This window comes from Canis aureus, chromosome 19 (assembly GCF_053574225.1).
Source record: "Canis aureus isolate CA01 chromosome 19, VMU_Caureus_v.1.0, whole genome shotgun sequence".
Classification (NCBI taxonomy): domain Eukaryota; kingdom Metazoa; phylum Chordata; class Mammalia; order Carnivora; family Canidae; genus Canis; species Canis aureus.
In genome coordinates this window covers 6368714-6395210 of record NC_135629.1, presented here as the reverse complement: position 1 = coordinate 6395210, position 26497 = coordinate 6368714, and the positions used below count along the sequence as shown (strand labels likewise).

Genomic DNA, 26497 nt, shown 5'->3' with positions numbered 1-26497 from the left:
GCTATGAATATGTCATCACTTTTACCCTGCTGTGCTAAACAGATATTTCATTTTTCTATGTGTGCCATGGAAAAGACTGGGAAGTAGAAATTTAATTTGTGGCATTTTCAAATTAGAAGTGACAATAAATATTATTTAGTAAACTCATATGAAAAATGAGGAAGATGAAACCTATGAAATTTAATTTGTTTAAAGTCACATTTGATATTTAATAACAGAAACAAGTCATTCTCAGAATTTAAAACTGCAGGCCCCTGATTTCTGGGCTTGATTATACTACATCACACAGCTTGTTAAGTTATCACTTAGGTAAATCTTGCCACCCCCAAAGACTGTAAGGTCTTTGAGAATAAGGCTGTAATACAATTTATATGTAGCTCTCATATCTCTCAAAGTGCTAATCTCCAACTCAGGGCTACTTAAGGATAATTACTGGTGGAATAAAAAGTCTTTAGTATAAATAAATGTCCCATTTAATGAAAAAAACAACTACAATCTCCATATTTAGAAATTTGTCTGAATAATATAAATAATTATGTATATTCATGTATGTACATAAATAGAATGTAAGAAAGTGAACAAATCCACTTTGGGAGAAAAGGTACCTGAAACTATACCTTAGAAATAGTAAACTGACATGACTATTCTAAAAGCTACATATAGGGCACCTGGGTGGCTCAGTTGGTTGGGCTGCTGCCTTTGGCTCAGGTTATGATCCTAGGGTCTCTGCTCAGCTGGAAGCCTGCTTTTTCTTCTGCCTGCCACTCCCCCTGCCTATGCTCCCTTGCTCAGTCAAATAAATAAAATCTTTAAAAATAAAAAAATAGGAAAACAAAAACAAAAAAATAAATAAAAATAAATAAAAATAAAAATAAAAAAATAGGGATCCCTGGGTGGCTCAGCGGTTTGGCACCTGCCTTTGGCCCAGGGTGTGATCCTGGAGTTCTGGGATCGAGTCCCACATCGGGCTCTCTGCATAGAGCCTGCTTCTCCCTCTGCCTATATCTCTGCCTCTCTCCCTCTGTGTCTCTCATGAATAAATAAATAAAATCTTTTAAAAAATAATAAAAATAAAAATAAATAAATAAATAAAGCTACATATAAGTATCCAAGTTTGTTAAAAACAAGGTAACTGGCTCAAAATGGAGTCACTTACATACTAAGCCCCATGTTTACCAAGAATCTAATTACAGTTTCGCCTCTCCCAGAAAGATACTCTTAAACCAACAAATTACCTGATCAGTATTAGGTAATCTGCCTCATTACCCCTGAGATGCACTGTGGGGACAGTAACATAATATCAATCTGTTTTTTGGTTTGTTTGTTTTGCTTTGCCTAGTACAACTTTCCTGTTTCTGGCCCTTTCTGTCTATAAAAATCTTTCCCTTTGTACAGCTCTTCAGAGCTCCTTAATTTGCTATAACGGATGCTGTCCCACTTATGAATTGTTGAATAAAGCCAGTAAGATCTTTACATTTTACTCAGCTGAATTTTTAACAATGTGAAAAGCATTAACATTTAAACCATACAATATAAATTTAATACACATAAATCAAATTCTTACTAGTAACTGTTCCAAGTATTTTTCCTCACCTATCTGGCATTTATAGACAAGGTTATGACTTAAGGCCTTGGTGTGCACTATCATCCTCTCCTGTTAATAATGCCAAGAAAAACCAATTTCAGTAAAATTTCTTTATAGTAGAGGCTTTTGGAACCTTTCCTTTTGCTCTTCCCTCTGCCTCGCCTACTCTTTCCCCAGTTATTTCTTGGTTTCTTCCCATCCTTCAGATCTTTGCCCACATATCAAGGCAAATGACCAATGTACTTAAAATTTCCTGTCTTAGAATTCATCTCCTTTCACAACTGTCATATTGTATAAGGATTTCTCACACTATACAAAATACAGCATTCATATGAAAATTTCTGTAAGGTGAAATGGCATAAAGCAAAGAAATAATCACCACTAACTTATATGAAAAAAATTTTTTGATCATCCCCAGACTCAAAAAGTGACCTCTCTTAGGCTTTTCTGATACACTAGGACACATCTTGGTAACTGATGCACAAAATAAATTGAGATAAACCACAGATGCTCACAGACAGAATTCAAAGCTATGACAGCTTGAACTGTAGTTACCAGGAAAAGAGCTTGTGAGTAGTACTTTTACTGCTAGGGCTGTACCCTCTGTAACTGCTCGCTACAAAACAAACACTGAATGCCATTGTCACTTTTCACCGTTTTTTGTAAAAACAAAAGTCCTCTTCAGATTTTTTTTCAGATAGCCAAAACAAACACTAACATAGGTATTTCATAAAAGCAAAAGCTTAATGTGAATTTCTGAAAAGTAGGAGATAACTAATTTTTTTTTGTTTTTTTTTGTTTTTTTTTTTAGGAGATAACTATTTTATTTACTATTTTACTTACCTTTTTTGTTTTGTTTTATTCACTCATTTATTCACAGTGTCTTTAAAAAAAAAAAGATTTCATTTATTTATTTATGAGAGACAGGGAAAGAGAGGCAGATACATAGGCAGAGGGAGAAGCAGGCTCCCTGTGGGGAGCCCAATGTGAGACTCGATCCCAGGACCCTGGGATCACAACCTGAGCCAAGGGCAGATGCTCAACCACTGAGCTGACCAGGGACCCCAGCTTATTCTCAGCACCTAAAACAGGAATGGACAAAGTATGGGCCATAGCCCAGATACTGTCTACCACAGCCAAATCCAGGTATGCATTTACATATTATGGGTGGCTGCTTTCATGCTACAATGCAGGGCTGAATAGTTGTGAGAGAGAGACCAGATGGTCAAAAATACTTACTATCACTACTTACAGAAAGTTTGTAGAGCACTGATCAAAAAACAATGTTAGGTCAAATACTCAAACATTTACTGAGCAAATGCATGAAAAACAAACAGTAGAAAAATATATTTCTGATCCCACAGTGTTTTAATAATAGATATAAAAGAAGAGCACATAAACTAACACATCACCATGGTAGCTTTTGGTGCACTCACCTAGGTTTGCACTTTCATCTGTACAACTTTTCATAGATTCAAAGAACAATGTTGGCAAGAGCACTAAAATTCAGAGTTAAGTAACAGGCTTGTTTAAAATCACTCAGCTAATATATACAATGGAATATTACTCAACTATTAGAAATGACAAATACCCACCATTTGCTTCAATGTGGGTAGAACTAGAGGGTATTATGCTGAGTGAAGTAAGTCAATTGGAGAAGGACAAACATTATATGGTCTCATTCATTCGGGGAATATAAAAAATAGTGAGGGGGATTATAAGGGAAAGGAGAGAAAATGAGTGGGAAATATCAGAGAGGGTGACAAAACATGGGAGACTCCTAACTCTGGGAAACGAACAAGGGGTAGTGGAACGGGAGGTAGGTCGGGGGATGGGTGACTGGGTGGCAGGCACTGAGGGGGGCACTTGATGGGATGAGCACTGGGTGTTATGCTATATCTTGGCAAATGGAACTCCAATTTAAAAATATAAATAAATAAATAAACCTAATTCCGCCCCCTCCCCCCTAAATAAGATAAAATAAAATCACTCAGCTAGTATATGACAAATTCAGGACAGAAGCTTTTTCCTTTTTAAACTGTTTTCCATTATAATCAAGCAAACTTTAATGTGATAATTATTTTCCACTCTTCAATTTGAGGATGAAGTATAAAATCTGACTGAATAATCTTACAAGTAATCTGAGGGTTTCAAAGTTTGACTCACCATGAAACAATGATTATATGTAAAACCTGATGGAACCAAACTAAAGATCTATTTTGAATCTGAAGGCTACCTTTCTCCCCTAATTCTGTTCATTTCTTCCCTTGATGTTATCACTTTATTTTTAAACATTAATAGTATCCTAATATGGAGGCACATTTATATACTACATTGAAATTTCAAAGCATTTACTTAAATAATCTAAATTTATACCATAAAATGTATACTTGACTTCAGGACCACTATGAATCTTCCCACTGTTCAAAACACGGCCTATCTCTAGCATACAGTCATTAAAACACACATTCAATAGCCATCTTAAGTTATTATTCTTTCATTGGGTCTTCTTCTATTGTAGTAACTTAATAGTTTTTCTAAGATGTTTTATGTTCTTGCATAAGATTTACATCAAGGCTCATTATTCCTTTCTTCACAGAGAACTCCTCTCTTGCTAATCAACTCTCCTTTCCTTCTAGGGAAATCCTATTCCACACCTTCAAACTGATCATTGTTATTCTCTTGCTTTGACTTCAATGTTCTATTTAAGGGTGCTAAGACCCTGGTTTCAGCCATCATCATTTCTCGCCTAAATTCTACAACAGACTCCTAACCATTCTCCTTTCACCCTAGACTCCCTGCAGTCTACTCACATGGCAGCCAGAGTGATTCTTTAAAAAAGAAGTCGGATAGGGGCGCCTGGGTGGCTCAGGTGGTTAAGTGTCTGCCTTCGGTTCAGGTCATGATCTCAGGGTCTAAACTACTGTTCTCTTTCACTTGGACTGCTATAATAGCCTGCTGGCTCATCTATCTACGTTCAATCTAAACCTACTCCAACCTACTCTCCATGCTATAAACGTAATGATAGTCTGTAATCACAAAGTTGACATTGCACTCCACTCCCCCAAGCCTTGCTTAAAAATTTTTGATGTTATCATCATTCTTAGGTGAAGAAAAACTGCTTAACATTGTCTGCAGAGGGATCCCTGGGTGGCGCAGTGGTTTAGCGCCTGCCTTTGGCCCAGGGCGCGATCCTGGAGACCCGGGATAGAATCCCACGTCGGGCTCCCGGTGCATGGAGCCTGCTTCTCCCTCTGCCTATGTCTCTGCCTCTCTCTCTCTCTGTGTGTGACTATCATAAATAAATAAAAATAAAAAAAATTGTCTGCAGACCTCTATATGAACTGCACCTATCTCTCCAGTCTTAACCAGTATGCACCTGAATGCATGCACACTTGCCAAGTATATACACCTGCCATTCTATCCTTCGTACTCAGCAAACCTCCCCCTTCTTAGGACCTTTGTACTTGCAGCTCGACTACCTCATTCAGATAAACCTGTTTATCCTTTCAATCTCTTTCACTTCCTCAGCAAAGTCATACCCTGACTTCCTTAACTAGGTCAAATGTCCTTATGATATCAGCTCCAGTAGCATTTGCCACAGTTGAAAATTTTATGTTTTACGTGTCCCCATCTGATTATAAACTCCATGAGAGCAAGAATCACATCACATCATATCACATAATATCTGCAGTGCCTAGCATGTATCAGGTAATATATATTTGCTGAATGAATGACTAAAAGCATAAGCCGTAATATGGAAATACGAAAACTTTACAGGAAGAATAAAAAGTGCGGGAAACAAGTGCTAAGTTCTGTATGAGGCAGTAATGACATAAGGTAAAGAAGTCCACACGGGCTAAATTGCGGAAAGCCTTGTATGACATTTTAACGAACTTTCTTTACTCCTCACATAATAGTGGACCCAGTGAAGGGTTTTTTAGCAGTGGAAATGGCATCATTTGCTTTGTGCTTTAGATAGCTCTCACAAGCTACATGCAGTGTGGACAAAGGATCTGAAAGGGCAAGGAGATGGATGGAGGCCCAAACTAGGGCACAAATTTGGGGACTGTGTGATTGAGGGGTGAAAGAGATCAGAATAACTCTTTAAGGTTGCCAACATGGGTGACTAGTGGCTTCAGAAAGTCATATCTAGTAACTATCAAACTCATGGGCTGACTGCACTAAAATCATGTGGGGCCTTGATTAAAAGTTTTCTTCTAACTTAGAAATCCTGGGAGTGGCACATAAAAATTGTATTTATAACTAGTGTCCTAAATGATATCTTCTGTAGTCACACAAATTTGGAAACAACAAAGAAAACATACTAGAAGATTGAAAAGTTATGAGAGATAATGATTAATTTAAATTTGGAAATGACGTGTTTGAATTACCTATGCAGATAACCAACAGGCAGTGAGAGAACTAATTCTGAACATCACAGGACTGGTCCAGTTGGAGACCAATATTTGTTGGAGGCTGAAAGTATGACAGCATTTAAGTTCACAGAAGTGAAAAGAGTGGTATGGCTATGGTTAAAACTCCAAAGGACACAACACTTAAGATACAGGGAAGAGAGGGGATCCCTGGGTGGCTCAGCAGTTTGGCGCCTGCCTTTGGCCCAGGGCGCGATCCTGGAGTCCCAGGATCGAGTCCCGCGTCGGGCTCCCAGCATGGGGCTTGCTTCTCCCTCTGCCTGTGTCTTGCCTTTCTACCATAAATAAATAAATAAATCTTAAAAAAAAAAAAAAAGATACAGAGAAGAGGATTTGTTCATTATTCAAAAAAATACCCTGAAATGCTATTTCTGCATGAGATATGTGTATACAAAATGTTGTCCTACTAGATGTTGGGAGGGATATCAAAGCTAGACATGGCACCTCTTACAAGGCCTGTGGACAGTTGTAGGCCTTCTCTCAACACATCAGCCAAAATGTCACAGGCCTTATCATTCAAGTCCATAATATACCCTCAAAGAGTGTACATTTACTAAGGAAACACTAAGTTGTTTTATTCCCCAGAGTTTTGTTGTTTTTTTTAAGATTTTATTTATTTATTCATAGAGACACACAGAGAGAGAGAGAGAGAGAGGCAGAGACACAAGCAGAGGGAGAAGCAGGCTCCATGCAGGGAACCCGACGTGGGACTTGATCCTGGGTCTCCAGGATCACACCTCAGGCTGCAGGTGGCGCTAAACCGCTGCACCACAGGGGCTGCCCCCCCAGAGTCTTTAACTTAGAGGAGATCCTTACTCCCCATTACCCATACTAACATCCTAAGCCCTTCCTTCAAAGCTTTCCCAGATTCCATCGGACATAATTAATTACTCTTTCCCTAAACACATGTTTTTATATTGCTTGTGGCATATAACACATTTTACCTTGTATTATATTGTGGAAGCAGTAGAGTGTTACAGAAAGAAAACTAGCCTACAGAAATCAAAAGCTAAATTCCTTACTTACAAGTTGTGTGACCCCTGAAATCACTTATGCTTCCTAGTTTGTGAATTAATAAGGACCTTCATTACCATTTCATAGAATTACTAAGAAGACCAAGTGAGATCATTTATGTTAAAGCGCTTTATTAAAATTCATAAATTATTGGGACACCTGGATGGCTCAGTTAAGTGTCTGCCTTCTGCTCAGGTCATGATCCCAGGGTCCTAGGATCAAGCTGGGCAGTGCTGAGCAGGGAGCCTGCTTCTCCCTCTGCATCTCCCCCCTGGAGGAGTGTTTTTTTCTTCTCTCTCTCTCTCACATACACACACACACATAAATAAATAAAATCTTTTTAAAAAAATTCATAAATTACTTTCTCTTCTATCTGTACATATTCTCTTTCCTGCAAGTTCTAAAAATCGTAAGAGATTGGGAACAAGTGCTATGTACCTATTGTCCACCACAGCATTTATATTAGAATATCTTGCATATAACAGACACTCAGAAGTTTAGTAAAATATGTTGAATAGATGATGTGAGACAAAAACGAGACAAGTGTATATTCTGATTCCAAAAAGGACCCGAGGCAGCCGACATGCATGTTTCTTTGACCACTCTATTAACTATCTGGCCAATAAATTCTATTTTCCTTGCTCATTCCCCTTTCTGAAATAACCCTTTCTTCTACCCTCACATACTCACATATCTAAATCCTTTTTCTCCTATAAGACCCAAATCAAAGCACCCAGCTCCCCCTCCTACTCTAAGCTTTCTATTCACTTCAAACCAAAAGTATCTTCCATCTTCTCAACTTGTCTGTACACTTATCATTCAGATACTGATATGTTCAACATATCATGACTGCTCCAACCAGGTCCCATTTCCACCATGAAGTCAAGCCATGCTTTGTACATATAGGCACAAATATATACTTGTCAAATCTGATTTTAAAAAAGAAATTTTGGGACACCTAGGTGGCTTAGCAGTTGAGGATCTACCTTTGGCTCACGGCCTGATCCCGGAGTCCTGGTATCGAGTCCCACAACAGGTTCCCTGCATGGAGCCTGCTTCTCCTCCCTCTGCCTGTGTCTCTGCCTTTCTTTGTGCCTTTCTTTGTGTCTCTCATGAATAAATATATAAAATCTTTAAAAAATAAAAATAAAATAAAAAAGAAATCAAGCTTAAAGTCCAAAAACCTATTTTGAAAACTCACTTTATGTGGCAGATGGCTAAGGCAGAAGCGAGTAGCTTTTGAACACAATGGATACATTTGAAAATCAACTCAACATTTGTCTTAGGGTTAGGTTTATACACAGGTACGTGTACATGCAAGTCTATAAAAATGTTAGTAATAAGGGAGAAAAATATCAGTGTACTTAAACAAATATCAGTGTACTTAAACAATTAAAATATTTCATCCTCAGACGTTGGAGTTAAAAAAAAGATACAAATATAGAGAAGCCAGTATTTAGAATTTGAAACAATCACTCTTTCAGACTAAGATACAACAAAGTAGAAGCTCTCCAGACTAATCTTCATTCTTAAGCTTTCCATTTTCTCTGAAAGATATTCAATGTTCATGGCTGGTACAGTTCCACATCAGTTTGTTAGTTATATTCATTATAATTAAATAGTTTAATTAAAACCAATCAGATATGTGCATAAAAAGGGCTGTTGCTTCCTTTTTTTTTTTTAAGCTTTTATTTATTCATGAGAGACAGAGAGAGACAGAGACATTGGCAGAGGGAGAAGCAGGCTCCCTGTGGGGAGCCCAATGCGGGACTCGATCCCAGGACCCTGGGATCACGACCTGAACCAAAGGCAGATGTTCAACCACTGAGCCACCCAAGGTGCCCAAAGGGCTGTTGTTTCTATGAAAACTAAGGTTCTTTAGAAAGTCTCAAAAGCATACTGCTTTTTTAGAAATGAATTTAAAGTGGGTAAGGCCTTTCAAGAGATTATTAAAATCTAAGAGTCTATCCCATGATGCTTCACAAATTATCACCAGGTTATCATTCCACTATATAAAAATTTTTAAACTAGAAATTATAATCCATGCAAAGAGCACAAGAAAGGTATAGACATCCATTCAGTAGACTTATATTTTTAAAATTTAAGGCCTTGGTTAAGTTAAAGTAATTAAAAATAGAACGACCAGAGGATGATCCAGTAATTGCACTAATGAGTATTTACCCAAAGAATACAAAAACACTAATTTGAAAACAAATATGCACCCCTATGTTTACTGCAGCATTATTTACAATAGCAAGTTATGGAAGCAGCCCAAGTGACCACTGACAGATGAATAAAAAGATATGGTATATATAAAGAAGATATAATTATGGAGTATTAGTCATAAAAAAAAGAATGAAATCTTGTCATATGCAACAACATGGACTGATCTAGAGTACAATGCTGAGCAAAATAAGAGAAAGGCAAATAATAAATCATTTGACTCATGTGGAATTTCAGAAACAAAACAAAGAGGAAAAAAAACCCAGACTCTTAACTATAGAGGACAAACAGGTGGTTACCAGAGGGGAAGTGGGTGGATATGGGTTAAACAAGTGAAGGGGATTAAGGGTACATTTACCTTGATTAGCACTAATATATAGAATTGCTGAATCACTATATTGTACACCTGAAAATGATATAACACTGTATGTTAACTACACTGGAATTAAAATAAAAAAACAAAATGAAATTTGTGGGGTTTTCTGTAAATACACGTATTAAACAATTTTTAAAAATGTTCTCCCTTGGCTCTCAATGAAATTTAAAAAAAAATTATTTATTTCAGAGCTGAAGAGAGAAAATACAAGCTGGGGGTGGTGGAATGGAACAGGAACGAAAGAGGGAGAGGAATAAGCAGACTCCACACTGAGCAGGGAGCTGGACCCAGGGCTCAATCCCAGGACCCTGGAGTCACAACCTGAGCTTAAGGCAGACATTTAACATACTGAGCCACCCAGGCACCCCTCTATGAAGGTTTTTCAAAACAATATAAATGTATACATATGCTTTACTTACAATTTTTTTTTAAACACAGAAGTCTGTAATCCCAGAATCACTAGTAAAAAAATTTCTTAGGGATGCCAGGGTGGTCCAATGAGATAAGCATCTGACTCTTGGTTTTGGCTCAGCATGGAGTCTGCTTAAGACTCTCTCCAGCATGCATGCGCATGCTTGCTCTCTCTAAAATAAATAAATAAATCTTAAAAAAAAATGTCTTAGTGCTGTCTGGTACAGATTAATGTGAATTATATAGTTGCACTGTTAGTTTCTATTGTCAACATTTTTGTCCTTTAACAATGACCAAATATCTTTTTTATTACAAAGACAACTATTATGCACATAAATATTAATTTTTCTCATTTGTACCTTTAATTTTAATGATCTGAATCATTATTCTATCTGATTCTGTGGATATGGCAACCAGACAAGCTTAACTTCTTGAAGTGATTTACTGTCTATTACTTGTTTGCTTGTTTTTATGTCCCACTCAGATAGGAGAGGTTTAAAGGTACTAGATTCAATATTTGGATTTCCAGACTAAATAAATATCCAGTAAAATAAACTTACCTCTGCCAGAAGCAGACACAGAATGAAAGAGATGAACTAATCATCAAAACTTTATGGAATACATAAATGTAAAGCCAAAAGGCAGCACGATGGTAACTTACAGGGCAGTCTTGGCCAACAAATGTGTTCTGTTTGGCTTCCATAATATCTAAAATCAAGAGATTACTAAGCTAGCTTTCAAGTTTCTCTTGAAAAATAAGAAGGCCTGGCAAGACTAGGCTCATAGTCCTAAATCACAATAAGCAGCTACGAAGAGACTGCCCCTTTAGACAGGACCTGTACTCTTCAGTTTGTCCAAATCACATAACATGAGTTCACTCACTGTCACTACCTGCCTGGCTACACGTACCTAAGTTTTCAAACCCTAGCAGAACTATTTCTCCTATTTGCCTCAACTAACCTTAATTAAGACATGGAAATGAAAGTTATATGAAGAGAGTTTCCCCTATATTTGTTAAGCCTAGTTGTCCCATCCAACCTAAAAAACCTGTTTATTAAGAGTAAATTAGGGGCACCCGGGTGGCTCAGTAGGTTAAGTGTCTGCCTTTGGCTCAGGTCATGATCTCAAGGTCCTGATCTCAAGGTCCTGGGATTGAGCCCCACATCTGGCTTCCTACTCAGCAGGCAATCTGCTTCTCTCTCCCTCACCCTCTGCCCCTCCCCCTGCTCATGCTCTCTCTCAAATAAATAAAATCTTAAAAAAAAAAAAAAAAGTAAATAATAGGGGCACCTGGGTGGCTTAGTCAGTCAGTTGAGTGTCCAACTCTTGGTTTCAGCTCACATCCTGATCTCAGGGTCACAAGATCAAGCCCCACGTTGAGTGCAGAGTCTGCTTATCTCTCTCCCTTTCCATCTGCCCCCTCCCGCCATTCATGCACTCATTCTCTCTCTCAAAAAAGAAAACAAATCTTTAAAAAAAATAAAAAGAGGGATTCCTGGCTGGCTCAGTGGTTGAGTGTCTGCCTTCGGCTCAGGGCATGGTTCCAGGGTCCTGGGATCAAGTCCCACATCAGGCTCCTTGAGGGGAGCCTCCTTCTCCCTCTACCTATGTCTCTGCCTCTCTCACGAATAAATAAATAAAATCTTTAAAAATAAAGAGTAAATCATAATGTATGTGCTCTACTACAGAATGCGAAATGTATATTAAATGCCAATGACATGGTACAGTATATGAAAATTATAATAAATTTAGTATATTCCATGCTAAGCACAGAAAAACCCAGATTCTAGAATTTTCTTGCCTTCATTAATGTAAGAAAGTCAAGGGACACCTGGGTGGCTCAGCAGTTGAGCGCCTCCCTTCAGCCCAGAGCATAATCCTGGAGTCTGGGGATTGAGTCCCACATTGGGCTCTCTGCATGGAGCCTGCTTCTCCCTCTTCCTGTGTTTCTGCCTCTTTTTCTGTGTCTCTCATGAATAAATAAATAAAATCTTTTAAAAAATCATTTTTAAAAAGTCAATTTGTGCGCAAAACCAAAATAAGAACAAAGCATCTCTGCTCCTCTGCCATAGAACTGAGCCTTTTTTTAACACATAAAAAACACATGAAGGTTTTAAAAAGGGTAAAATAAAATATAGCAATATGTTAGGAAGCAAATAGGAATATAAGCATCCACTCATTAGCTAGAATGAATATTATTCATCTCATTTAATGAAAAACAAAACAAAACAAAATAAAACTATTTTTTTTACCACAACTTTGAGGTACTTGCTGAAATACCTCTTTTCAGTTACCAAATAGAACTGTGGAGAGTTCTAGCTAAAAAGAACAGTAAGTTAGCAGAAAAAGGAAATCTAGCAGACCTACCCGCTCTGCAGTTGCCTCATCCCCTGGTAGACATGCAGCAGCAGCAGCACAAGCTATTTCCATCATAGCAGAGCTGGTTGGAGCATCAGTTGTGGATGAAGACCTGGGTCGGCCCGACTGCATAACAGTTGCCATCTCCTGGCCAGATTTCCTGTTGATTTGGGGACTTCCCTTTGGGGCCTCTGGTTTGCCCCGCCTACTATGTAAGCTCGTCCCTCTCTTCATCTTGGGTGGTACTCGGATCTGCTGCAGGACACGATTCAGAGCTGTGGGGTGGGTGGGGACACCATCAATCTCAGCACATGCGTTCTGGCTTTCCAGATCCATTTCAGGTTCTGGATCTGCCTGAATTTGTTGCACATCGTGTGGAGACACTGATGACCTCCTGCGCTGGTGCTGGAAGAGATGCTTCAAGCCTTGGCCAATCACATTAATGTTCTCCAAAGCATTGTGGGTCATTTTAGACAACTTTTGTTCTGATTCTGTCTGCTTTCTGGCCTCTGCATCTTGGGATTTGCCTCCAGGATCAGGGTCCTCATATAACTGTTCACTGCCCGAAGGCTCCATTAGTAGACTTAATACGCTTATTTGCAAACTCAAAAACTTTTAAACACACCAAGACTGTCAAATTAGGTAGGCATTTGCTTCAACAGTAACTACACATGCAGCTGTGAGACGGAGGCTTCATGCCTATCTAATGTTAAAAAAAAAAAAAAAAAAAGGAAAGAAAAGAAAAGAAAAGAGCCTCTTATTATACATTCATGCAAAATCTCCAGTGTTAAAGAAAGCATGCCACGAGCCAAACAAATAGGCACTATCATTATGCAATCTTTAATCAGAAGATTAAAAGACAGTTTTCTAGATAGTGGGTAATGATTATTTTCTAGAATAGGAGAAAAAGCTCAGAAAACAAGTACACAGCAAATGAAGACAGCAACATTAAAAAAAATCCCTACAAATTTCATTATATGAAGAATTGGATATTAAAGGAGTCATCTTGGAATGGAAACCATAACATTGACAGAACAGCCATTACTCAGGAAATCAGGAGGGAACAGACCATTCAATATGCATAGTATAATTGGGCAATTTAATTCCTCTTAACTCATAAACACAGTTAATTGTCCATACGCTGAAACTCAGCAAAGTAAATTCAAAGAATAAAAGTGAGAAGTGGATATCCCAATCTAACTGTATGTAGATTTTAATGAAAAGAGGAATTTCTTGTTACCATTCATATTCACCAGGTTCACTGGTAAATAGAGGTGATACATTTGCTCTACTGAGAAGAAAATGGAAATAGAAATCTTGTAAGCTGAATTCTCTGAAGCACAAATGACCGTCTGGCACCATATGAGCAAATGATACAGACAGAATCTATCTTCAGAGAGACTAGAGCTTTGCTCAGTACCAGCTATCAAGAAGAGAGATTCAGAGCCGCTCCAGAAGTGGGGAACACGAAGCAAGATAGTTTACATCTCAAATGGACAAGTGTTGGACAGCTGGAGTCAGTCTCCACCCCCACCCTACCCTGCAAAAAAAGAAAAGAGATTCAAAGAAATCTCTTTCTCTGAATAGTGTCATCTCTGACAGAAGCTCCCACATACCCACATAAATTCAAAAGCAAAGAAGTAACACAGTAACTGGATATGATGAGAAAGTAAAGAAAAAGAAAGGATAAAAATGCAACCACACACCAATATTAAATGAAGGAAATTAAAAGGAAGCTGAAACTAAGAGATATAAAGTCAGCACAACTGCCATGGTTATGGAAATCACATGCAAAAAAACAAGAGCGGAAGATGGTAGGGAAGAGATTTTTCTTAATGGAAAGAAATAGGTAGTATTTTTGTATTGAGTTTTTGCAAATATATAAATTTGTATTAATGCACAGAACCTGCTAGAGGGGACAAAATATGGTGTAGGAGGTTATTTCCTTATTTTCCCTCAACATTTGTTCAATGAGCTTTAAAACTCCCTACACTCTACCAAGTACTTTGTTTGAACAGCCTAAGTCACTACCAAAGAGGCCCTCTGGAAGTCATGTTCTGGGGATATGGAGATTTCCTGCTACCAGGCAGCAATCTAAAAGGCATAAATTAGCTGGATATGAGTTCACTGTGAATTCACGGCTGCTGGAGTTCAGAGGGATGGGCATGCAAACCTGCTTGAGTCTTCTTCATTGTAACTACTCTCAGAAGACCTTCTTACCATGCATATGGTACTGTCATTGTGGCTCTACTGTCCATATTTTTTCATGGCTATTTCCCCACCCTCTGACCTCTTCATGATTCAGGAGCATAAACATCATCAAAGACAAAGACATTTATCTCTCACCAGTACCTTCCTACTTTCTACATACCACAAAATCCTTTGCTCCAAAACTAGGCAAGTGAGTAGCAGTCATGACAATGGGAAATTTCAAGGCCTTTCACTCAAATTCTTTGTGGCCACGCTAAAATCCTGCCATACCACTGGGGCTTCTTACCCTTGTCCTGATTGTGCACTGCTTTTGTTCTTTCTTCTTCCCATTAAGGGAGCCAAGAAAGAATCCCTTAATCCTTGTTAGGTTAATGACTGTCTTGGCCTTTACTGAGTTTTCTGGGGCTCCTTGAGGGTACTATGTTGCCAATAGTACATGTATTTAATTATACTCACCTTCCCTCATGAATTTGTAGAGCAGACTAATAGTTTTTGAATTATTTCCACTCTGCAAAGCATTGAGTTCCTCAGAGAATAAGAGCTATGTAACCAAGATAATACAGTAACTAATCTCTTCTTGTACTGGACAATTTAGACCCTAAGAAGATGGAAGGATATGAAAGCAGCAGACTTATAATAAGGAAGCAATTTACTCTTTTTCTTTTTTTGCACTGTATTAGCTAAATAATACAAATGACTTTTTTTGTTTTTGGAATCAAAAAATATAAAATAAATTCTTCCATGAGAGTTAAAAGATACCATGATCAAAAGAATGGTGTCAAGGTTAGGTGGAAAACCAAATGACCTACTTGTCTTGTATATAAAGATATTATCTGTAAACTTGTTTATTTGGGCAGTGTTATAAACTAATCAAGTGGCCATCCGCTTCTTATTTTTAAAAAAAGGAAAACAGTACATTCTAATAATTAGTAACTTCATTTGAGGTTTCACTAGCATTTGTGCATGATTTTTATTTTCAAATAACTGGAAATGATTATTACAGACAAAAATGCTAGCATTCCTTTAAAAAAAAACTAGAAATAGGGTGTCAAGCCCAAACTTACACAGGCCATCTATACAGTTGCAAAGGTTATATACTAGAACAGTAATGAATTCTGGGATTTCTAAAGGCAAGACATTCCTTAATCATACTAACTATAGCAGAGGCTTACTTAGCATGGAATCCTAAAGAAAACTAAGTTGAGCTTTAAACATCAAGTTGCAAGAATTTTGAAAAACAACCTGCTGCACTACAATGTACTAGTACTTATACTTACAGCTATCATCTGCTTTATTACTGTGCTATCAATACAATAAATATAGTCAAAATTTTGAAGCTTGCTAATATTTTCTGTATGCCAACAGAAAATCTTTAAGGTTATTTTTCAATATACACCAAAAAAAATATTAAGGAAGGTAAAATACTGTGCCAAAGATAGCAATACCAAAGACAGCAATGATATAATAAATATAAAATTGTTGACAGTAAGAATGCAAGCACTAAATGAATTCAGTAATGTTAAAGTTTTTTAGGACTCCCCTATCTTCTTCTATAAGATAGCAAATTCAAATGAGTAACAGCTGCTCAGTTTATAAAACTCTCAAAATAATATATGGAGATACCTGGTTTAACACAAACAAGTTCAACCACAAAGTATGCTTTTATAGGAAAGAAAAGTTGACTTCTCTTTTATTCACTCAGTTTCTCTGAAAAGTAAAGTTCTTATAAGTAAACCAGAAAAAGTAGAGAAAGAAAAAAGGGAGCAAAAAGGTACGGGGGAAAAGGGAGACAAGGGGAAAGAATACAAAGTAGGGAAAAGAGAAGGAAGAAGTAACTACTTACAGACCAGGCACTGCAGAGAACTTTGCTAAATTCTCAAAAATTTTAACAATTTTCCTACAAAAGTTTCACCAAAGACATATTACACCATTACTTCACATTCAAGAAACAAGCTATTCTGAATATCAGAAATTTAAAAGTTATGTTTTAAAAGTCTGGCAAATATATAGGAAAGTGCTCTGGAAAACCATTCAAATTATATACAAATTCTTTTTCTTTTTTCTTAATTTTGTGGGGAAGGGGGTATAATAGATATGGTGACCAAAGCTTTTTGGTTTGGCTATGAAACAAGTTATTTCACTAACCATAAAGAATTATATACTTGCCTTTATCACTCTTCCTCAAGTACTTCTAAGGTATACAGGAATCCTTTTAGGACAAGCTGAAAAGCAAACATTAACAATTATGAAGAGAAAAACTCAGAGGGGAGAGGTTAATTATTATATTTATACAGAAAAAACTGAGCTTACATATACATAATAAAATGTTAACATTAATCTCTCAATGACAGCAGTAATTTTTCCTAGTATTTTCAGTATTTTCTAATTTTTCAAAAATGTAATCAACAAAGAAGATATTTTGGAAAAAAGAGTTAATTTGTTAGTACTTAAGAAAGTATACATGTCATAAGTAGCAATGAGTATTTTTACACTACAATACTGAATTAGGAAGGGCTATTAATTCTAATCTTCAAATAACATGAAATACAAAACAAGTACTAAAAAACACAATTTAATGAGCAAATTTTTTAAGTAGTTTGCAATTCTTTGTCTGCAATTTTGCATTCAAAACTAACTCTAAAAACTGTATCTACCATGTACAATTGAGAATCATGAGGCACAAAAGTTGAAAATTTTGTGAAAAACAATCTTCTGACAGCCATTAGCAGAGAGCCAAGTTAATTAGATAAGTATTTGGGGGTATCTGCTATGTGCCCAGCATTACACAGACCAAATGAAAGCATATTATCCTGCCCTCAAGGAACTCACAATCTGAGACAGAAAGTAAGATTTACATACTTAAAACTTAAGGAAAATATCACAAAACAGTATCATTAAGCTAAAAATGTGTGAGAAAAACCGCAATTACCATTAGAAGATCAGTTAAGATTAAATTTGTTCTGGAAAGCTTCATGAAAGAGAAAGAGGCTTTCGATGAGCTTTGAAGGACAAAAACAGGAATAAATAAGCAGGAAGATATGGGCAAGACTCCCAGCTAGAAGAGCAGTAAACACAGTATGTTTGGGAGCCAGTAAAGAGGCCAGATGACCATACTGATGGATAGGGATTCCTGAGGCAGCCAAAGCATGGAGTGGCTGGTGGGTAAATGTGAGAGAGGACTTCCTATCACATAATCTTTTGTACCTTTTGAATTTTGTACTTTATGACTATTATTATATATTAAAAAACTAAACTTTTTTTTTTATGATAGTCACATACAGAGAGAGAGAAAGGCAGAGACATAGGCAGAGGGAGAATCAGGCTCCATGCACCGGGAGCCTGACGTGGGATTTGATCCCGGGTCTCCAGGATCGCGCCCTGGGCCAAAGGGCAGGCGCCAAACCGCTGGGCCACCCAGGGATCCCCTAAACATTTTTTAAAAAAGAAGAAAATATATGTTCTCTAGGGTAAACATTTTTGAAATAGTATAATTACTACATTAATTAAATAGCAATACCAAAGAAAATACAAAGAAAGAAAATACAAAATTAAAATGCCCAAATGAATGTAAAAAAAAAAAAAAAAGACAGAAAAGAAGATCACAGAACAAGTATAACATATAAAAAGCAAAACGTGGGATGCCTAGGTGGCTCAGCGGTTGAGCGCGTGCCTTTGGCTCAGGGCATGATCCCTAGGTCCTGGGATCAAGTCCCACTTCCGGCTTCCTGAATGGAGCCTGCTTCTCCCTCTGCCTGTGTCTCTGCCTCTCTCTCTCCCTCCCTCCCTCTCTCTCTCTGTCATGAATAAATAAATAAAATCTTTTAAAAAATAAAAATAAAAAGCAAAATGGAAGAGGTCAAATGTAAACCCAAATATTTCAGGAATTATACTAATGTAATCAGATCAAAAGACAAAAATAATTACATTAATAAAAAACAAGATTCAACTATTACAGTGTTCACAAGAATCACACCTAAAATACAAAGATAGAAAACAGTTAAAAATGAAAAGTATAGGGGGGATCCCTGGGTGGTTCAGTGGTTTAGCATCTGTCTTCGGTCCAGGGCATGATTCTGGAGTCCCGGGATCAAGTCCCACATCAGACTCCCTGCATGGAGCCTGATTCTCCCTCTGCCTGTCTTTGCCTGCCTCTCTCTCTCTCTCTCTCTGTCTCTCATGAATAAATAAATAATAAAAAAATTTTTTAAATGAAAAGTATAAAAAGGTCATACAGAAAAGGAAAGCCTCTCTAGCCATATTAATAGTACTCAAAGTAGACTCTAATGCAAAAAAGCACTTATAGGTATAGAATCCTTAGGATTCAATGTGTAACTCATCAGCAAGATATAACAGATTAAGTTGTATGCATGTAATAACATAGCCTTCAAATATGTAACATGAAAGTTGACAGAATTACAAGTAGTAAAAAATATCCATAATCACAATGGGGAAACTTTTAATACCTCTCTCAGTAGCTGACAGAACAAATGACCCAGAAAGAGGGAAGAAAAAGATAAAAATAGAGATCTCTATAGCATAATTAACCAGACCTACACTACCCAATAATTGCAGAATACTCTATCAAGCACTGAGAGAACATTTATCAAAACTGATCACATGCTAAGCCCTAAGGTAAGTCTCACAAGTTATTCTCTGACCACAATGTGGATTTCTAACGTTTAAAAAATGGAAAAAAAAAAAAAACCACTCTCCCCTTCCCCACACAATTCCCATTTTCTCCTGATCCAACTGTTAGGCAATATAGCAGGGATAGGAGATGGGGCAAAATGGGTGAAGGGGACAGGGAAATACAGGCTTCCAGTTATTGAAGAAGGCATGGAAATAAAAGGCACAGCATAAGGATACAGTCAGTGAAATTGTAACAGAGATATAATGGGACAGGTGGTAGTTACACTTGTGGTGAACATAGCATAATACCTAAACTTGTCAAATCACTAAGCTGTATACACCTGAAACTAATGTGACACTATATGCCAACTATGCTTAAACACACACACACACACACACACACACACACACACACTTTTAAAATACAGCAGGGGGGATCCCTGCGTGGCTCAGCAGTTGAGCACCTGCCTTTGGCCCAGGGCATGATCCTCGAGTCCCGGGATCGGTCCCACATTGGGCTCCCTGCATGGAGCCTGCTTCTCTCTCTGCCTGTGTCTCTGCCTCTGTGTGTGTGTGTGTGTGTGTGTGTGTGTGTCTCATGAATTAAATAAATAAAATCTTAAAAAAAAAAAAAACAGCAGGGGTGGGGCAACAGAGGCTGGACAAGCACCCAAGACCCCGAAGGGAAAGCATTCTGACTAAAGGAAATATTGTCCCAAGAGCATGGAAGAATTCCACTGCAGCTAGGAGGATTTTTTTTTTAAGATTTTGTTTATTTATTCATGAGAGACAGAGAGAGGCAGAGACACAGGCAGAGGGAGAAGCAGGCTCCCGGCGGGGAGCCTGATGTGGGACTTGATTCCAGGACCCCGGGATAACAGTCTGAGCCGAAGGCAGACAGACACTCAACCACTGAGCCACCCAGATGCCCCAGTTAGGAGGATTTAAACCACAAATTTTGACAAACTGCTTAAGACTGAGGACTATAATCCTAAGAGTGATCCCACCTGAATATAAGGTTTTTCTCCAGAAACCTCAAAAGAATCTCTGATCAGGAAGGATCTGAAACAATGCAGAAAAAGCTCCTCATCCTAGCCCTCATTCACCCCGAATTCAGCTTAGAGAATGGAACAGGCAATGCCAATCAGCCCAGACCTATTTCCCTATCTCCCTCCGGAACAAAAGGCTTTATCTGCAAAGAAAAATTCATCAAGGCCTATACCCTGAGAACACCGGCAACTGGAGTTAAAGAAAGAGACCAAGGATATGAATGCTCAATCTTCACTCTCTAAGTTAACAATAACCTTAATGCAGGGTTCTAAGAGCTTTAAAAAACATTGACTAGGGACACCTGGGTGGCTCACTTGGTTAAGTGTCCGACTTGGTTGCAGCTCAGGTCATCATCTCGCTGGTGCAGGGCTCCATACTCAGCAGTCTGTTTCAGATTCATTCTCTCTCTCTCTCTCTCTCTCCCTCTCCTTCTCTCTCTCTCCCTCTCCCTCCTTCTCTCCCCCAGCCCCACTTGTGCACTCTTTCTCACTAAAATAAATGAATTTTTTAAAAAATCTTTAAAAATTAAAAAAAAAAAATCCTTGGCTAAAGTAAGGTTTTAAAAAATTAACCTAGATACTGCAGTTGGGTAAAAAGAAAGGAGAAGCTCTCCCCAAGGAAGGGGCATGTAAAGTCTTGTGAAGGCCATACCTCAGAGACTGGAGGTTCTAGTATCTGCCTAAATCTGAGGCTTAACGGACCATCACAGAGCTCCCCTCACCCTCCATTACCATGCTAATAAGCTCTAAGAGTAACAGTGAAATATAGCTGTAAGAGACAGACTCTGAGAAATAGCACAAAGATAAAATCCAAAGCCAAGCAAGAAGACAAGGGACACTAGGAAAATGTGAAGTCTCTGGGTTCCCATGGCAAAAACAAGTATCAACTCTGGTAACCACAGCAATAATAAATTTCAAACACAGCCCAACCTCTAAAAATTAACACAAATTCCACCTTAAAGGACTAGTAAAAGGAAATCTGCAGTCTTCTCTAAGCATATAAAATATTTACTTCAGTATTTCCTGTCCTATACAACATGTTCAGCATTAAAAAAAAAATTATGAAGTATGCCAAAAACACAGCTTCAAGAAAAACCAATCATCAGAACTAGACTCAGATATGACAGATTTTGGAAGTATCAGGTAATTTAAAACGTAGTTATTAATATGTTAAATGGACTGTAACAGAAAAGAGAGACAACATGCAAGATTAGGTAGGTAAATTCACAGAGGCATGAAAATAGTAAGAATCAAATGGAAATTCTAGAAATAAAAACAGAGAAACAAATAATAAAAGCTTATTATAGACTTCAAACAGCTGAAAAAACAATCAACTTGAAGAGAAGCTAACAGACACATCCAAACTGAAATGTAAAAAAGAAACTATAGTAGGAAAATAGGAGAGAACATATGAGAAATGTGAGAACTTATCAAACAATATAACATAATATACTTAGAACGCCAGAAGAAAGAGAGTGGAGAGAAAATTTTAGAATCCCCAAGAACTTACCAAAATTAGTGACAAGACACCAAACTACAGACTTTAGAAGCTCCAAAAACCAAACAAGATAAATATATTCTTCCCCAAAAAATACATACACTGGGACATATCATATTTAAATTGCTAAAAGGCAACACACAGAGGAATAAAGATAAAGATTACAATAAACGGTCTATCAGAAACTTTGCAAGTAAGAAGACAGTGGAGTGACGACTTGAAAATATTGAAAGGAAAAAAAAACCTGCCCAACAAGTACTCTGTATCAGGTGAAAATATCCTTCATAAGTGAAGAAGAAATAGACTCTCCCAGACAAAGAACAAACAGAGAATTCATTACCAGCAGACCCACCCTATAAGAAATATTAAAGGAAGTTCTTCAGGCAGGAGGAATATGATAAAGGTGACAAGTTTAGATCTATACAAAAAATGAATAAACGAAGACAAAATAAAATCTTTTTTCCCATTTTCAATTTCATACAATTGGTTATAATAGTGAACAATGTACTGGGTACATCTGTAGGATATGTAGTGAAATGAATAACTACAGCATTATGCTGGGTTATGCTACCCATGCTGGGTACTACAGCATATGTAGTGAAATGTGTAACAGTGACAGTGAAAGGGAAAGTTTAGGAACATACACTAAGATACATGTACTACAAGTAAAGTGGTATCATTTGAAGGTGTATTCAGATTATTTTTAAATGAACACTGTAAACCCAAAGGCAACATTAAAAACCATTTTTTAAAAGATTTATTTATTTGAGTGACAGAAAGAGAGCACACAAGCAGGGGGAGGGGCAGAGAGAAAGAGAATCCTTAAGCAGAATGCCCACTGAGCAGAGAGCTCAACATGGGGCTGGGTCCCCTGACCCTCAGATCATGACCTAAGCCAAAATCAAGACACATACACTTAAATGACTGAGGCACCCCTAAAAACCATTTTAAGTATAAGTAAGTCAATAGGGAGGATACAAGAATACTAATAAAAAGCTCAATTCACACTATAAAAGGCAAAAGAAGAAAAAAGAAAGAAATACAACATATGGGGGGGCCTGGGTGGCTCAGTCAGTTAAGCATCCGCTTTGGCTCAGGTCATGATCCCAGGGTCATGGGATTGAGTCCTGCGCATCAGGCTCCCTACTCGGCAGGAAGTCTGCTTCTCCCTTTCCCTCTGCCCCTCTACTCACTCATGCTCTTTTCTCTGTCTCTCAAATAAATAAATAAATAAAATCTTTTAAAAAATCAAAAGAAATGCAACAAATAGAAAATAGCTCACAAGATGGTGAGTTTTAATCTAGCTATATTAATAATTACTTTAAATATGAATGGTCTAAAAACACTAGTTAGAAGATAAATTGTTAGACTGGATGAAAAAGCATGGTCAAGCTAAATGCCATCTACAAAAAGGCTACTAAATATAAAGATTTAGATAAGAAAAGATAAAGCAGGGACACCTGGTGGCTCAGCAGTTGAGTGTCTGCCTTCAGCTCAGGGCATGATCCTGGAGTCCAGGGATCGAGTCCCACATCGGGCTCCCCACAGGGAGCCTGCTTCTCCCTCTGCCTATATCTCTGCCTCTCTCTCTCTCTCTCTCTCTGTGTCTCTCATGAATAAATAAATAAAATCTTAAAAAAAAAAAGATAAGATAAAGCAATAAAAAAAAATCATACACTCACCAAAAGAAGGCTAGCCAAATCAATTTCAAAGGACTTCAGAATCAGAAAGACTGTCAAGGAGAAGAGGGCCACTACAAAATGATAAAGGGGACAATTCTCCAAGAAGATGGAATAATCACAAAAACATATGCACCTAAGGGCACGTGGGTGGCTCAGTCAGTTAAGCATCTGCTTTTGACTCGGGTCATGATCCCAGCGTCCAACAAGTAAGCCCTTCATCAGGCTCCCTGCTCAGGGGAGAGTCTGCTTCTCGCTCTCTCTCTGTCGCTATCCCTGCTCATTCTCTCATACATATGTATGTACATACATACATACATAAAATCTTTAAAAATACATACATACACACCTAAAGTAAGAGCTTTAAAATACATGAGGCAAAGACTAATGGACCTAACAGGAGAAACAGACAATTACAGTTAAAGACTTTCAACTCATTAACTGTTTAAAAAAAAAGTAGGTAGAAAATCAGGGAGCAGACCTTCATAGTACTACCACCTAACTTAAGTGATATCTGCAGAACGCTTGGCCCAATAACTGCTGAATATACATTCTTTTCAAGCATACTTGGAACATTCACAAACATATACTGTATTCTGGGCCATTAAACAAATCTTAAAAATCGTCTTTTTGTAAGATTTTATTTATTTATTTGAAAAAGAAAGAGTGAGCAAGAGAGAACACAAACAGGGGGAGGGCAGAGGGAGAGGGAGAAGCAGACTCCCTGCTGAGCAGGGTGCCTGATGCAGGGCTCGATCCCAGGACTCCAGGATCATGACCCCATCCAAAGGCAGATATTTAACCGAGCCACCCAGGCACTCCTAAAAATTGTTTTTTAAAAATGATACAAAATACATTCTCAGACCACAGTGAAATTATATTAAAATCCATAGCAAAAGATCTGGAAAATTCTCCCAACTATGTGCATATTAAACAATATATTTCTAAATAATCCATGGGTAAAGAGGAAGTATAGAAAAAACGTTTTTTCTTTTTTTTAGAGAGCACATGAGGGAGCACATTGGGGAAGGGAAGGGGGAGAGGGAAAGAGAGAATCTTAAGCAGACTCCACACCCAGCACAGAACCCAACATGTGGCTCAATCTCATGACCCTGAGAAGATGATCTGAGCTAAAATCAAAAGTCAGAGGCTTAACCAACTAAACCACCCAGGAACCCCAGAAAAAAATTTTAAAGTATTTTCAAGTAAGTGAAAATGAAACATCAAAACTTGTAGGATACAGCTAAAACAGTGCTCAGAAAAATTTATAGTTTTCTAATATCTAATATGTATATATTAGAAAAGACCTAAAATCGATAACCTAAGCATCTACCTTAAGAAACTTAGAAGGCAAATTAAATCTAAATCAAACAGAAGGAAAAAATAAATAAAAATCAGAACAGAAATAGGGGCACCTGGCTGGCTCAGCCAATGGAGCATGCAACTCTTGATCTCAGGGTTGGGAGTTCAAGCCCCATGCTGGGTGCAGAGATTACTTAAAAATAAAATCTTAAAAAAAAAAAAAAAGAGCAGAAATCAATGAAATTGAGAATAGGAACAATGAAGAAAACCCACTGAAAGCAAAAGCTGGTTGTTTGAAAAGACCAATAAAATTGAGAAACTTCTACTTCTGGCCAGGCTAAGAAATAGGGAAGACAAATTACCGCAAATAGGAATGAAAGAGAGGGCATTAACACTGACACAACAGCTATTAAAAGGATAATAAATATAATGAGCCCCTCTATGCTCATAAGTTTGACAGCTTAGATGAAATGAACCAATTCCTTCAAAGTTGACACAAACTACAAAAACTATACAAGGAAAAATAAATACCTGAATAACTGTATCTAAACAAAGTGAATTTGTGGTATTAACTCCTCAAAAAAGGGAAACTCCATACCAAGATGGTTTTACTGGTTAATTTTACATAATCTCTTGCAGAAAAGAGGAGGGAAATTTCATGTCATGAGGCCAATACTAATACTAAAACAAATACTCAAAACTAATACTAAAACAAGACAAAGACATTACCAAAAGACTACAGATCAATACTCCAAGTTAACATATATGCAAAAACCTCTAACAAAATATTAACCTCAGCAATCCAAAGCCGGCTCAACACTAAAAAAAGCAGTCAATGTAATTCACACTATTAGACTAAATAAGAAAACCATAATATCATAACAATAGATGCAGAAAAATCAACTAAATTCAACATCTATTTATGACACCCTCAACAAACTCAGAAGGGAAATCTCTTAGCCTAATATAGGGTATCAATAAAATCTATAATCAGGAAAAATAATGTAGGTGGAAATAACATTGCATTCAGGAATGAACACAGAGGAATAGATATGCAGAATGTGGACTACTTGTCATTTAGCATCCACAGAGTTTATATCCGATGTCTATACATAAACAAAATAGTTAAAATGTTTGAAACTTACAAATGCTATGTATATAAATTCAGACAATATACAACATTAGGGTTTGCTTGTTTTTTTAACTTCATTTTCAGGAACCTACAAATCAAATTCAGGGTTTGCACTGGTAGTTTTTACCTTAATTCTGCCTTTGTTCTTTTTTTTTTTTTTTTTTTTATTTATTCATGAGAGACATAGAGAGAGAGACAGGCAGAGAGAGAGGCAGAGACACAGGCAGAGGAGAAGTAGGCTGCATGCATGGAACCTGACGTGGGACCAATCCCAGGACTCCAGAATCACACCCTGGGCAGGCACTAAACTGCTGAGCCACCCAGGGATCCCCAACATTCTGCCTTTGTTCTAACACTACTTGCAGTTTTATAATCACCTGCATCCTTTGACCTGCATCCCAAAATCTGGTCTAAGAAAGCAGCTGATAGAGAACTGAATCCTTTAGTTTTCTGATTTAACTCATGAACTAGTAAGAGTACAAGCTCTTAACCTTCAAAATACTTCCTTCTTTGATCTAAAAATTAGATCCCCCCTTTATTCTGAAGATGTATCCTGGTCCCTCCAGAAAAGAAAAATGGAGAGAGGGGAAGATA

General features: G+C 37.5%; 1 protein-coding gene across 4 annotated transcripts in view; it reads right to left on the bottom strand.

Annotated features, from left to right (window-relative positions):
* The window catches only part of TMCC1 (transmembrane and coiled-coil domain family 1), a 243468-nt gene that overhangs the window by 163433 nt on the left and 53538 nt on the right, over window positions 1–26497 (bottom strand). For 2 of the 4 annotated variants that reach the window (XM_077857737.1, XM_077857739.1), the window contains exons 2-3: window positions 16777–16836; window positions 12413–13102 (exon numbers count right to left, since the gene is read on the bottom strand). In XM_077857737.1, coding sequence (XP_077713863.1) covers window positions 12413–12979 — 567 coding nt within the window. In that variant the 5' untranslated portion in view covers window positions 12980–13102; window positions 16777–16836. The remainder of the gene's footprint in view (window positions 1–12412; window positions 13103–16776; window positions 16837–26497) is intronic. The other 2 variants (XM_077857738.1, XM_077857740.1) reach the window with 2 other exon arrangements.